Below are 16535 nucleotides of genomic sequence, written 5' to 3'. Positions count from 1 at the left end.
AACATGGAAGTGGATGGGATGAAACTGGACGCCAGGGTATCTCGTGTAACTTTTTTTCTAACTTTTTTTTTGGGTGTTTCAAATCATAATCTTTTGAAAACATAATGAAAATATATGTAAAATGAAGATATGGTAGGGCGGTCAGGTGGCGTAACGGAGATTGCGTTCGTCACCAAACCCTGGAGCGGCTAGATTCGCCTGTTCGAATCCAGCTCACAGCTCCGGGGTTGTCACCAGCTTGGCTGGCCGTTCACACTAATACAATTGGCAGTATTAGAGGGTGGGAGAAGCTGGCGGTGTGGGTCCGGGTCGTTGTAAACAGCGACTCCTACAGTTCGGTCGGGGCGCCTGCTAAGCGCAGATAGGACTTGAGTGGGATAGTGTGATCCTTCCACACGCTACGCCCTCTCAATGAGAATCCGCGCTGCCAGGTGAAAAGAAGCGGTTGATTGGCTGGACGTGTGTCGGAGGAAGCACGTGATAGCCTCCACTCTCCCAGACCGACTGTGGGGGGTAAGTGCGCAGCGACCAGGAAGGGGATTGGGAATTGGCATAACGACTAACATTGGGATGGGAGAAAATCTGAGGAAAATGGAGGGGGAAAAAGATCAATAAAAAAAAAAAAAAATGAAGATATGGTCCCAATTTCATGAAATAATAATAAACACAGACACCGCTGTGCTCACACACACACACAGAAAAAGTCAAGAAAGACAGAATCGGTACCAGGGAGCCACAAGGGTTAAGCCAAATAATATTGTGACTAAATAAAAATGCACACTAAATAAAAATACACATTTCAAGTGTAAACAATAGATACAGCTATAGCTACTATAGTCCATGGGCCAGACCAAATATCAGCAGTGTTGTGCTAGTTACTGAAACATAGTAATTCAGTTACTTTACTAGTTACTTACACCCAAAAGTAATGCGTGACTGTGAAAAGTAACTATTTAGTTACTTTAAAAAAAAATATATTTAATTGCTCCCATTAATGCCCTTACAGATTTTGACCCTTACAGATTCTTACAGTCGATCAACTTGACAGTTTCCATTCATTTGCATTCACATCACTGAACTCTGCTAAGCAATGTGTTCTATATACTATACAAACACAAAGAATGGGTACAATACAGTATGGCTCAATACAAACAACTTCTAAGAGGATGCAGACCAGAAAAATACTTTAGTCTTGTTTACATAAGGTAAATGATGAATTCTCGTTTTTCTCTCTCTATCTCTTGCTGTCTGTCTCTCATTCTCCCCCTCTTTCCTTCCTCCCTCCCATTATAAGCGTCTTGCAATGTTGGTTAGGATATGAAATACTTGCCAGTAGTGTACTGCATAGTGCATACAGAGACTGTAAACAAACACGCTCACAACGTGTCTCCGCAGTGCAATATGGCTTCCCCCCGAATCCCCGTCATTCGAGCTAACGTTAGCCATTAGCTAGCCTAGGCTAACCCACCGGGTTACATGGAGGAGGGAGCTAACGTTAGCTAGCCTAGGTTAACCCACCGGGTTACATGGAGGAGGGAGCTAACGTTAGCCGTTAGCTAGCCTAGGCTAAGCCACTGGTTTACATGGAGGAGGGAGCTAACGTTAGCCATTAGCTAGCCTACGCTAAGCCACTGGGTTACATGGAGGAGAGAGCTAACGTTAGCCGTTAGCTAGCCTAGGCTAAGCCACTGGTTTACATGGAGGAGAGAGCTAACGTTAGCCATTAGCTAGCCTACGCTAAGCCAATGGGTTACATGGTGGTGATGGGAGGAGGGAGCTATCGTCAGTTAGCTTGTAGGGTCGCCGCCGCAAGCTTGACATTGCTGGAAAAATGTATATGTCAAGATATTGCTAACATGGTAGAACATACAGTATACAGTTATTACAGTATAGCTCGGCTCGGCGGCCCATCAAACCAAGCAGTCACCATGTACAGTATGGCTCGGCAGCCCATCAAATAATAACACAGTATTACACTTACCTGGCCAATGTACAGTAGTGCTTGTTGTATGCTTCATTGCATCGTTAATAAAGTTTTCAATCAATCAATCAAACAATGCCATTTGTTTAGACATTCACAAGACTTGCATAACATTACAACATAATGTTAGCTAGCAAGCAAGCTAGTCGACAATATCTCCTTCCTCCATGATTGCAACGCTATCTACAGTACTAGAGAATTTGAAGGTGCCCGCGAGGCGTTGACGTTTTGTCACGTTTAGCTTTTAATGTGATTTGATTGGCCGGGGGGGGGGGGGAGATGAAGCAAAATTAGAATATATTCCCCCTTACCTAGAACCAAGCTGAGCCGTGTTAAGGTTTAGGAGCTAAGCCCAACCCAGCTCGAATCTTATTGGCTAATAATTAAGCAATAGGACGAATAAACAAAAAGAAAACGGCCTAGCGTCCAAAAAGCCTCCAAATGTCAATCAAAATAATGGTACTAGGCTGGCAGACTGTCAGTCAGTCAGTATGGGCTGCCTCAGTCAGTGACAGTGTTAGAGAGAGTGGGCACAGTTTCGCTCGTTCGGTTAATTTCTCCAGGAGGGAGAAAATTATTCTAACACAGAGATGAAAAATAATGATTTTTTGTATTATTGTAAACTATACACATTTATTTTTTAAATATATTTTTGGGGAAGCTTGGTTTCCCTTGGCTTCCATGAATATTCGCCACTGGTTGAGAGAAACACTAATGTGAAAATGGAATATTTGGCCTCATGTAGCACTAGAGGAAAGGTCATGGGGTCACCGAAATCAATATGCTTCTTCCTCTAGGAGTCATGAATGTGCATCACAAATATGAAATGATTCAAAACAAAAGGTATTCGAGATACACTAAATCTAGAATTGAAAGTTTGGCCTGATGGTGGCACGAGAGGAAAGGTCATGGGGTCACCGAAATCAATACATCAATAGAGTTCATCCAATCAGGCGTCTTTCCAGACTCACTTAAAACTGCTGTAGTTAGGCCCTTACTAAAGAAACACAACCTTGATCCCTCTGTGTTGAGTAATTATAGACCTATCTCTAATCTCCCTTTTCTGGGCAAGGTCTTAGAAAAAACTATCTTTCATCAACTGGATGTGTTTTTACAGAAAAATAAGGTCCATAACAAATTATAATCTGGCTTCAGGAGGGGCTATAGCACTGAGACAGCACTTGTAAAGGTAATCAATGACCTTAGGGTGTCTGCGGACAATAAAGAGGTATCCGTTCTCCTACTCCTAGATTTAACGGCTGCGTTTGACACAATTGATCACACAATTTTAATGCACCGTCTTGAGTACTGGATAGGCCTGTGTCAGGCACGGCCATGTCCTTAACAGGCAGAAGCTATTCTGTCAATCTAGCGGATTATGATTCTAACAAACACAACATCTGTTCTGGTATCCCGCAGGGCTCCATTCTTGGCCCTTTATTGTTCTCCCTGTATATACTGCCACTAGATACACACATTAATCATGTTACGAAGATTGCCTTCTTTCATCTTAGAAATATTGCGCAAATTAGAGCCTATCTATCCCTGGACGATGCAAAAACGCTGATCCACGCTTTTGTTTTCTCTCGGCTTGATTATTGTAATGCACTTTTTTCTGGCCTGCCAAAGAAAACAACTGACAGATTACAACTTGTCCAAAATGCGGCAGCCAGAGTTTTAACTAGAACTAAGATGAGGGAACATATTACTCCAGTTTTAGCTTCACTGCATTGGCTCCTGGTTGTTTTTAGGATTGATTTTAAAATTCTATTGCTTGTTTTTAAAGCTCTTAACTCATTCTGCGCCAAACACAAGATTTCTCGTGTTTCAAATCCAGACGTTGAGTGCCAGAAAACGAGATATCTCGTTTTTAGATCCTTTTAAATTGTTTGCGATTTTCCCATTCTAAACACTTGCGCGGACCTCCCTGTGTCTCCCTGGCAGCGCTGCCTATGTTATAATTGGAATGACGATCGAATCCCGACCGGTGGCAGTATCGCCTACCTTTTCTCTAAGGCTCTAGGGTCTCTAAGGTGTCTCTCAGTGCCTCAGTGCCTCTGGGTGCAGGAATCCCTTCCCCCTTAAAGTGAAGCAGTACACAGCCATCTGTCGCCGATTTGCTCGCCTGAAACCTATTGTTTCCCGTATTATAGCCAGGCCCAATGTGACACCAGTAATGGTGATCGTGATGGAACTACTGGGATTATTCATTTTGGAGTACCTTCTGACAAAGGTAAGGTCTATTTTAGGTCTATTTTACTGAACCTAAAACATGCTTTTGTATTGATCACAGCGTCGTATTTTACCTAACCTAAAACATGCTTTTGGTAACGATCGCAGCTTCTTAAAACGACCCACCCCCCCTTGATGGCTTTGAAACATCTATATGGTATATATCTTTGATTTGGAAATAATATAGGTTTTAGGCGATCAACCCGAACGTTTTGCGCATAATGCACATAATACATCATAACTCCCGTTCCAGGAAATTATTATAGTGGATGGATTATGGTTGGATTATAGTGAAACGAGGCAATCTTTAGCACGGGATAGGGCACAAACAAAGGTATGTAGACATACACTGTTTTTTTCATGTTGGACTATAAATAGTGCTTGTCAAATGAGCCATACTATTGTCTCCATAGCTATAATATAGAATATACGATAGCTCCACAAACATTGTGGTGAAAATGATCAATAACGCATGGTGCCAGGGATTAAAGATGGGAAAACAGCGTGGCAGTCAATGAGTTAATGGTCTGGCACCGTCCTACCTCTGCGACTGCCTACATACAGTAGATATGTTCCAAACCGCCCCCCTCAGGTCCTCTAGTGCGGACCTGCTCGAGGTGCCTACAATGAAATATAAAAAATACGGCGAAGCAGCTTTTTGTTTCTATGGGTCGACGGCTTGGAATAATCTCCCACTACATATAAAACAGGCAGCCTATGTGGATAGCTTTAAAGCACCGCTCAATACTTATTTTTATACTCTTGCTTTTAGCTGATTTTAAAATCCCTCTTGTCATTTATGCTAATTAGCTATTTTCTTAATCATGTTTTGCAATTTTTTTGTGGTTTTAAACTCTTGCTTTTCTTTTCTTTATTTTTCTTTGCTTTATTGTCAATTTAAAAAAAAAATTTTTTGCTCTGTTAAGCACTTTGAGCTATATAAATAAAGATTATTATCATTATTATTATTATTATTATTATTATTATTATTATTATTATTATTATTATTATTATTATTATTATTATTATTATTATTATTATTATTATTATTATTATTAACAGGGGTCACTCATTTCCATAGTGCTTCATAGGACGGAATTCAAATATATTTGCAAGATAGGACTGCATTCAAATATCAGACCAGTGTCGTTATCTGGGAAAATCTTCGATTATTTTCTTTCCCCTGTACATGCAAATTTGGGATCAACATTTGATTCACAGGGGCAATTTTGCCCTTTGACCCCGTACATGTCCTACACGGGTGTGGAACAGGAGCCGAGAGTAACTCTCTGACTGAGCTGTGTGGAAAGAGCCAGGCGGACCGTGCCATACAAGCTTTGGATTTCATTTAGTGCTCGAAGGAAACCCTGCTGTTTCATCTACTACTCCCTGCTCACCGCAAGCCACTCCTCAGATAGACACTGCAGGGCTGTGAGACCATACACAGACCTGCAATACCCAGAGGGCTTGTTCAGGTGTAATTGGATGTAAATAGAGATGAGCAAATGGAACTTAATCTAGCGTACAACATCTGAGTACCCTATCTTTCTCCGCAGAGGAGGCAAGCTGGCTCCAGGCATCAAACAACAAGTGCCTCCAGCCAAGATGCCGTTCATTCAAGACTCATTGATTTTTTTATTCATTCATTTTTGGTGAATGTTATGTTTTTGACCGTTTCAGGTATACTGTATATTATTATGGAAGCAGACCTTCTTCTTGAATAGCTTTCATCCACATTTTTATCAAATTTGCAGTGCACATTCAGTACCCCTATACAATGAACTTTATTGATTTTGGTGACCTCATGACCTTTATTCTAGCGCCACCATAAGGCCAAGACTAGAATTTGTGTATCACAAATACCTTTCGTTCTAATCCTTTCAAATTTGCGGTGCACATTCGTGACCCCTAGAGGAAGAAGCCTATTGTTTTTTGGCGACCCCATCACTTTTTACTCTAGTGCCACCATCAGGCCAAATGTAAAATGTTCACATCAGTGTATCTCAAACAGCGATTGAGAATTCAGGCCAGTCTAATCAAATCTACGTTTATTTGCCACATACACTCACACATTCACACACCGAAGGCGGAGGCAACCATGCAAGGTGCCAACCTGCTCATCGGGAGCAATTAGGGGTTAAGTGTCTCACTCAAGGACACATCGACACACTGCCCGGGAGGAGCGGGAATCGAACCGGGAACCTCGGGATTGCCAGATGACTGCTCTACCTCCCGAGCCACTGTCGCCCAAGTTTATATACCTCATATACCCACTATTGGCCACTGACAATAGTACATCCATTTTTTATTATATCTTAGAATTCAATTTTAGAACTCTAGAACTCGATAGATTTTGATCTGTAACCACATCTGTGACATTATCATTAGAATGTTCACTTCGAGCTAATCTCACACGTGAGACTGTACACCTTAACATTGGGTTCACATATCTTACTGATGAGTGCCGCAATGTACTACCAATCTACATACTGTACTTACTTACCTACTTAGTACCTACCTACCGACCTACATACTGTACTTACTTATTTACTTAGTACCTACCTACCAACCTACGTACTTACCTTACTTACCTACTTAGTACCTACCTACCAACCTACATACTTACCTTACTTACATACTTAGTACCTACCTACCAACCTACATACTTACCTTACTTAGTAGCTACCTACCAACCTACATACTTACCTCACTTAGTACCTACCTACCTACCAACCTACATACTGTACTTACTTACCTACTTAGTACCTACCTACCAACCTACATACTTACCTCACTTACCTACTTAGTACCTACCTACCAACCTACATACTTACCTACTTAGTACCTACCTACCTACCTACCAACCTACATACTTACCTTACTTACCTACTTAATACCTACCTACCAACCTACATACTTACCTCACTTACCTACTTAGTACCTACCTACCTACCTACATACTGTACTTACTTACCTACTTAGTACCTACCTACCAACCTACATACTTACCTACTTAGTACCTACCTACCAACCTACATACTTACCTTACTTACCTACTTAGTACCTACCTACCAACCTACATACTTACCTACTTAGTACCTACCTACCAACTACATACTTACCTTACTTACCTACTTAGTACCTACCTACCAACCTACATACTTACCTACTTAGTAGCTACCTACCAACCTACATACTGTACTTACTTACCTACTTAGTACCTACCTACCAACCTACATACTTGCCTCACTTACCTACCTAGTACCTACCTACCAACCTACGTACTTACCTACTTAGTACCTACCTACCAACCTACATACTGTACTTACTTACCTACTTAGTAGCTACCTACCAACCTACATACTGTACTTACTTACCTACTTAGTACCTACCTACCAACCTACATACTTACCTCACTTACCTACCTAGTACCTACCTACCTACGTACTGCTGTGGATGTCTGTGGTTGCCAGTCTAACAGCACCAGGCGCATGTTTCTATTAGGAATTCATATGCAAGCTTCATTAGAGCAGAGGGCAAGCGCTGGTGTATCTATCTTTTATAATAAAAAGTTAGTATAAATGTGATTTAAATGTATGTATGAATGTAAATAATATATCCAGACAGGCCCTCATAATAATAATAATTACAACACGTGAATAAAACAACAGGTTGACACGAATATCAATTATGTGCCGCTGTGTGTTTATCCCACTCTATATACTCATCTTTATAAGGAAACTGTTCACCTTCTTTGCAGGGCTATAACCTTTTTAATTGTATTGCTAAATTGACATTACTATGGCCCATTCAACATCGATTATCTATCGTTCAGGATGTAGGAACGTTTTCATTCATAGATTCATCCAAAAATACCTTCTAGAGTATGTTTTTATCGTTTTCTGCAGTAATTCATAGAACGTGAGTTATAGGCATAAACGCATATATAGATTATCAATTGCCGTATATTCCCGATACACGCTATATAAAAAAAATGCAACTGTATATGATCCTATACGTTATGCGTCAACATATAAGACCTTAGCTGCTAATGGGTGCACTTGCTCACCTCCCCAGTGGCTCCCGGCAGGTCAGAGTTAGCACTCGATTGGCTACAGGACAGGTACTGAAAAGGTGTTGCATCACTAAAGAGGTCCTTGTTTTTATAGTAATAATTGTGCACAAAAAATATTAGACCAACCGGCCTTGTAGTTTAAGAGATTTGCTGCGGACAGATACACGACACACGGACAGATACACGCACGCACACACACAGACACACACACACACACACACACACACACACACACACACACACACACACACACACACACACACACACACACACACACAGACACAGACACAGACACAGACACAGACACAGACACACACACAGACACACACACAGACACACATGTACATGCAGGGACAGATACACTGGACCAATTACATGATCTGCTCCAGGCTTCTGCCTCGCCTGGTGGAGATAATTACATGTTATGTACAAATGACGCCTTTCTACACAGGTCAGTGTCTCTATAAGTTGAGTAATTACAACCAATGTTCTAACATGGCTTCATGTGGAGACAAAAATTACTTGTCTTGCTTTTCTCTCACCCACTTGTCTGATCTATTATTAATGACGCTCCAATGCAAACGCTCTGAACAGTGGGTTGTCGAGCCTGGTGGCTACGGCATAAAGGAACGTTGGGCTAAAAGAAGCTAATTGGAAACTGGAGCAGAAGCGTTACCAGTGTTACTGTAGCCATAAAAACAAAGGTCCTCTAAGCGTGTTTATGCATTTCTGTAGATGTTTTGTGTGTGGAGGGGTTGTCGCAAAGAAAGCAATGATTGACATCATCTTTCAATACATTTATCATGTTTCAATACATTTTCAAGGAAATCGCTTTTGGATGTGATTTGCACTCTGACTCACTTTCTATTGAGACGGAGCTGCGTCATTGTACATACAAGTGTACTGTGCTGTATAGCGTTATGTAGGTCTGTTGTCTATCATGTAACTTGTACTGTTGTACTTTACATGGTATATGAGGTCCTAGTGTCCTGTCATAAACGTGCATCAGTATCATCTAGTGGTCTATTTCTCTACACCAATACCTCATATACATATTCCTGTATGTGTATTGTATTATTGTATTGTATTGATTTGATTCTGATGCAGATTTTCTGATAAAATCAAATCAAATCAAATGTATTTATAAGGCCCGACAACACACGTCAATGTCCCCATGGGCCGTACACGTCCTCCCCAAACAAGTCAAGAACAAACATCACATCAAATCAAGAACAAAACAAGAACACCACAAGGTCCAAAAACATTTAAATAAAATAAAAATAAAATCTTTAAAATTTTAAATAAAAATTTAAATAAAATAAAAATAAATAAAAGCAACACTCCCAGACATTAACACACACACACACACACACACACACACACACACACACACACACACACACACACACACACACACACACACACACACACACACACACAGAAAGGAGAATGCCCCCCCCCCCCCCAGTCCCCACTAATGTACCTCTGCTGTTCTCTTTATGGCTCTGATCAGGGTTAGCTTAGTTAGCTTACGCTAACGTAACGTTCATTTCTGTCTTTAACGCAACATGGGCATGAAGGAATGGCTGGGATGCAAAGCATGTTAGATGCATTTGACCCGTTGCAGGAAGAAACAGCATTGACTTATTTCGGGTCGCAAAATAGGCACACAGCATTTCACATGCGACTGCTGTGCTGCTGGGCGGATACGACTCGCCACAGGATTTTCAAAATAAGAGTAGGGCCGGGCGGCTAGGTGGTGCAGTGGGCAAGGCGCTCACCTCCAATACTGGAGACGCTGGGTTCGAGCCCAGCTCTCCACATTGCTTTCAGTTTGGCTGGTCGTTCGTACTAATACATTTGGCAGTATTAGGGGGTGGGAAACTGATGGGTGGGGATCGGACGTTGTGGACAGCGACTCCTACAGGTCGGTTGGTGCGCCTGCGCAGTAGAATCAGGAATCGACGGGGGCGGCGTCCCTCCAAACCGCAGACCCGTGACGCTGAAAGATCGCGCTGTGCAGGTGAAAAGATGCGACGGCTGCTACATCGAGTACTGGAGGGGACTCGTGCAATGTATGGCTTACACGTCCACATTACAGCCGGCTTGTGGGAGGCATGAAACAGCGTTCGAGATAGGGGAGGGTTGAATTGGACGATACGAAAATTGGGATGGGAGAAAAATAGAAAATGGGAGAAAAAGTGGACCAGAAAAAAAATAAGAGTAGGGCAATATGAACCGATCTTTTTACGTTGCATCGATCCTATTGGATCATTGATAATAGATCGATATATCGATCTGGATCGATGTATCGTCCCACCCCTTTCCTGGCAAATTTATTACTGTGTTTGCTAATATCAGAATATGCCCAATATTCATTCATTCATTCCTTCAACCCTTTATTTCCTTCTCAAAGACAAATTGGGGTTGTCCTCATTTTCAACTACCGGTATGTCGAGATTACAATTACAATTCATCAAGATAAATAATCGAAACAGATGAATAAGAAAAAGATTGTAAAAGTAGAACAATTACACATTGATAATTATAGGCATAGATAAAAACACAATGAAAACAATAAAATACAAGCAAAACACGATAAAACGGAGAAATAAATCTGTTCAAATACTTACACAATGTACCATGGCGGTTTCAAGATCATCGCCCTAAACTGATCATAGGTCAGCAGAGAATCGATTTTCAGCTCATGCTGAAGGATAAATCCAGGAAGTCGGTGCATTAAATACAGGTTAGCCAAATAACACTCATTCTTTCTATCTGAAATTCCCAAATAACACCGGCTCTGTGTTTTCCATCAACAACTATCAGATTCAGATTCAGACAACATTATTGATCCCGCGTGGAGCAATTCATATTGTAGCTTCACGAGTAACAAAAACAACAAACAACAAAAACATCTCAATGACAGCACAGCAACAACATTCAATATAATGTAGCAGGGTGGATTATCCCTGCTTCGTGGGAACGGTTGCTGGCAGTCACGAGGTAGCTGGACACAGTAGAACTCTGTCTGACTGCACCCTCGTCTTTGGGCCTGGGGCGTCGACTGGAGGCTGGTAGTGTGAGTGGATGGGGCCCGGGATTTACCAACCTGGTCTGGTATTCTGGTCTTCCTTCCCTGCAGCAGGGCGGTCAGCAGTACTCCCCAATACGCTCCCACTCCCCCCAGTTGCTCCTTAAACCCTCCCACACCTCGTGACTGAATTGTAATCAAATACTCTGAGTTCCCCCCGCAAGCAGTACCCTCCCTCAATGACCCTAGAAACCTTACAATGAAGAGGGAACGGTGGAATAGGAAAGGGTTAATTATATAAACATTACCCACACCAAAAGGATTGTCAACCGGCCCATGGATAGACACACACACCAAATCTCCCATCCGATTCTTTAATGTTATGTACTGGTCAGTTACAATGATCTACTACTAGTGGTCCATTGGACTGAAGTCCTACTATAGCTCCTGTGTGCAACTCAATACCTCATAAACACGTATATTATACACCCACCTCTGGGTTAATATCAGGGATAATATACTTCACTGTGTTTGACTCATCACCCACGTCTGGGTCTTCACCCTGTATAATACCTCAAAAGGCTTTAATTATACGGCCAGAATAATACCTCAAAAGGCTTTAATTATAATGCACCAGGTCTGTAACTTCCCCACCGGGAAAGGGTTAATTGGATGGGAAAATATTATTAAACACACATGTTATCACGCTCAAAGGAAAGGAATGAAAACAAAAGTGTGGGCCCACTAATACCTTGCAAAAAGCCCTATTCTAATGCCGGCATATATAGTCTGGGGTACCCCTTAGACACTGGTTGTTAGCGTTCACTTCGCCCGCAGGCTGCACCACACTGTGTAACGTGCAATAGATCCTGGGCACCGAAGCCCTAATGTTACTCTACCAAAATGGCGGCCGCGCCACTCCACCACCGTCCTGGTGGCAAGATGGCGTCGAACGCTCTCGTCGCAGGTGTTAGCAGGCGGAGCTGGGCAGAGAGGCAGTGCTGGCTGAGAGTGTGTGCTGGGCGATGACGACCTCTGCTGGACGGGACGACTCCCGTGCTGGCGTGCGTCTCTCTCCTTCCGCTCCCATATATCTCCTTCCAACTCTCCCCGACACTCTCTGCCTGCTACTGCCCCCTGCTGGTCCTGCCTACTAGTCACACAGGGGAAAGGATGGTAGAATAATATCCAGTACTGACGCTTATAATCCATATTCCAGCGATAGAAGAATGAGACGCTTGTGTCATTGTTCGTGCGAATATCAATGAAACTAATTAGAATGTCTTGGTTCAGAAAGAGGAGATAAAAAGGCAAGTCAGCAGTTCTGAATAATAAACAATATTTTCAGGCTGCTACAATAACATGCAATACACAATCTAGTAAAAGTAAAAAAAAAATCAATCATTACTCTCCAATAGCGACGGCTCAGTGAAGATGGTCCGTCTAGAATGCAAGGTTTGTGTTTGTTGCTGTCGTGTCAAGTTACAATCTGTGTACTCTGCTTGCTGTCATCCCCAGTGGTACATGATCAGCATTGTCCACATCTACAATCGCTGGAGGAACAGTGAGATCCGCTGCTACGTCAACGGCCAGCTGGTTTCTTACGGGGACATGGCGTGGCACGTCACCACAAACGATGTAAGCAGCATCCCTAGTGCGACCTTTCCTCCCGGCACAGAAAGTGAGAGTGCCGTTTGATCATCCGGGGGGTGTGTGTGAAAAGTACAGAGTGTGTGTGTGTGTGATAAATCTTCGACGACGTTCAGTGACGGAAATTAGTTTTACCATTTGGACATAGATTTCTCCGGGGAATAAGGGCTGGTGTTTCAAAGACTCAATTTGAATATCCATTTGTCAAGAGAGATGTGTTGGAGGGAAGGGGTTTGCAGAGGAAGGGAACATGACAAATAGAACAAGTTAAAGCAGCTAGATGTGTGTTTGAGGGGAAGGGGGTTGGTTTTTTTTTTACATATGCCTTGTCCACCACTATTACACACTATTAAACTATTGCACTAATGCACACTATTAAACTATTTTACACTATTACACACCATTACACTATTACACAATATTACACACTATTAAACTATTACACACCATTACACACTATTACACGATTACACTATTACACACTTTTAAACTATTACCCACTATTACACTATTGGGTGGAATAGACCTTTAAACCTATTTGGGTGAAATAAACCTTTAAAACTATTTGGGTGGAATAAACCTTTAAAACGTGAAGTTCATCGACATCTCCCATAAGTCTATGACATATGAAATGGGACAGGGCTTTATTCAATGGACAATGATGTAATTCCAAAATATTCCAGAATCCACGTCCCTGAGCTGCTGTGGCCTATGAACAATGTTCCATCCAAATCGACCCTGTAGTTTGCGAGATTAGCTCCGGACAGAAAGGCAGACTCACGCACACAGACAGATGCAGGCGATTACATAATCCCCCCCAGGCCTCCTCTGGTGGATTTAATGATGTCAGCTCTGAGGATGTTACAGGTTTGACATTCCGTACAGTCTTGTGACTTGGAACCAGTAGCTCCCGTTGCCAGTCAAACCTCGTCTTTTTCCTCCAGTTAACTCTTGTACTAGCTTCCCCTCCCGATTTATTTTTTATTCTATTTATTTTTGGGCTTTCTGTATTTTTCACCTATCCCAATTTAGTCATTATGCCAATTCCCTTCCTGGTCGTTGCACGCCACTGTCGGCCTGGCGAGGGTGTAGAACTACCGCTTCTTTTCACCTGACAGTGAGGAGTTTCACTGGGGGAACATAACGCGTGCGGAGGTTCATGCTATTTCCCCCAGATCCCCTCCCTGCTGAACAGGCGCCCCGATCGAACAGTAGGACTCACTGTTTACAACCAGGACACATACCCCACCGGCTTCCCACCCGCTAACACTGCCGATTGTGTTATTAGGGACGACTGACTAAGCCGGAGGTACCGCAGACAGCTGGATTCGATCCCAGAATCTCTGCTGTGGTAGGCGAGTGCTTAGTCCACTGCGCTACCCAGCCGCACCTCTCCCCTCCGGATTTTCTATTGTCACGTGAAAATACTGGTAATTCGCGGTCGGGTGGCGTAGCGGAGATTGCGCTCGTCACCAATGCAAGAGGCTGCGGTCTCGACTCCCGGAGTCAGCATTGCCCTGCGGCTTGGGCCGGTCGTCATACTAACTCGTTTGGCTGAGTTAGGGGGAGGGAAGTCGTGGGCAGCGACGCCTACAGGTCAGGTCTGGGCGCCTGCTCAGCGAAAGGCAGGAAATGGTGAAGGCAGCGTGACCTCCCACGCGTTACGCTTCACCAATGAGAGTCCTCGCTGCCAGGTGAAAAGAGAGCCACTGGCTGTCTCCACATGTGTCGGAGGAAGCATGTGGTGGACTTCAGGGATCCCTTGTACCGACCAGTAGGGGGAACATGCGCACAACAACCAGGTAGGGGAGGGGGGGAATTGGCATAACGACTAAATTGGGATGGGGAGAAAAATAGAAAATCAGGCGGAGAAAAAGAGGATAAAAAAAAAAGAAAATACTGGTAATTCACCAGAACCCCCCCCCCCCCACACACACACACCTGTGCCCCTGTAGCCTTTAGCTATTCCAAACGTTCAAGTGTAGAAGCGTCAAGCAGACCCTTCAGTGAGACACTCACAACGCATGGCCAGGGCCATGTGCTTCATCATTATTCCATCTCCTCCCATGAGTAATGGCCTTGCCACTCATCTCGCCCTTTGAAGTTTCAATGTGTTCTGTTCCACCCCAGCCTGAAGTGTTAAAAGGACACCGCCTCTCTCCCTCCCTCCCTCCCTCTCTCTCTCTGTCCCCGTTCCAGAGCTACGATAAATGCTTCCTGGGGTCCTCAGAGACGGCGGACGCTAACAGAGTATTCTGTGGACAGCTCGGGGCCATCTACGTTTTCAGCGAAGCGCTCAATCCGGCGCAAATATTTGCAATTCATCAGCTAGGTCCCGGTTATAAGGTATGTACTCGACTGGTTACATTTGATTACACGCGAGTGGCTCGCATCGCCTATCAATTTGTGAAATCAATGCTGCCTTTGCTGCGGTTCCTCGCCTTGTGTTTCTATCCTGAGAGCTATATGCCCCTCCGCTCAGATAAACTGCTGCATGAATTACCCACTGCAGAGGAATAACGTTAACAATGCATGCCGGAGAGCGGAGAGCGGCGGGGGAATATGGTCGTGAGCTAGCTTTTATCAGCGGCAGCAGGTGTGGAGCTCACCCGCTAACCCACAATAACCAAGAGATTGTATTTAGAAAAGCCGGCCTTCCCTGCGAAGCGAATCAATACAGAATGTTTATCTTGCAATAGCTATTTTAAATCCTTGTTTGGTGAACTTTCTCTTTACTTGTACCTTCACATAATGCCACTCATCTTGAATGGGCTACAGTATGGTGGCCTCATACACAAGAACCGAGTACTGTGTTTTTTCACTCGACCTTTCCCTTTTGGCCTTGGATGTTCTCAGAGGTTGTGCTATTGGTTTATATACAGGTGTTACTAGGTGTTGAGGCCTGATAGGCTTTACCTGATACTCTCTTCACAATCTCTTAAATTTGTTTTGGTGGGCGGGGCTTTCTGTATTTTTCACCCATCCCAATTTAGTCGTTATGCCAATTCCCTTCCTGGTCGTTGCGCGCATTGCCCCACTGTCGGCCTGGGGAGGGTGTAGAACTACCACATGCCTCCTCCGATACATGTGGAGTCGCCAGCCGCTTCTTTTCACCTGACAGCGAGGACTTTCACCGGGGGAACGTAACGCTTGCAGAGGTTCTAACACTGCCAATTGTGTTAGTAGGGACGACTGACCAAGCCGGAGGTACCGCTGACAGCTGGATTAAATCCCAGAGTCTCTGCGGTGGTAGGCAAGTGCTTAGTCCACTGCGCTACCCAGCCCCACCTCTTCACTCCATCTCGGCCCATCATCTACCAGGGTTATCTCTGGTTGCCTTTGAAGCAACGATGCCTTGTGAATTAAAAGGAAATACGCTAATTTGATATTTCATTACATATTTCAACAAGTTATTATATGACTTTGATGTCCCCCAAAAGTTTTGTTTCTTTGTTTTTAGTCCTGTTCAGATAAAAAAAATATTAAGAGCCAGCAGTAGCATATCAAACTTACCATTAGAAATGTTGTCAGAGGGGCGGTCAGGTGGCGTAACGGAGATTGCG

At 43.4% G+C, this 16535-nt stretch overlaps 1 protein-coding gene across 1 annotated transcript in view; it reads left to right on the top strand.

The window, feature by feature from the left end:
- Positions 1-16535, top strand: part of LOC311225271 (neurobeachin-like) — a gene marked incomplete at its 5' end in the record, with an annotated part of 544672 nt that overhangs the window by 218402 nt on the left and 309735 nt on the right. Inside the window, 2 exon segments of the mRNA XM_084310493.1 lie at positions 12841-12960; positions 15172-15318. Of these exon segments, the coding sequence (XP_084166619.1) occupies positions 12841-12960; positions 15172-15318 (267 nt within the window).

The sequence above is a fragment of the Notolepis coatsorum genome (genome assembly GCF_963971535.1).
Source record: "Notolepis coatsorum genome assembly, chromosome: 1".
Taxonomy (NCBI): domain Eukaryota; kingdom Metazoa; phylum Chordata; class Actinopteri; order Aulopiformes; family Paralepididae; genus Notolepis; species Notolepis coatsorum.
This window is presented reverse-complemented; position numbering and strand designations above follow the sequence as displayed.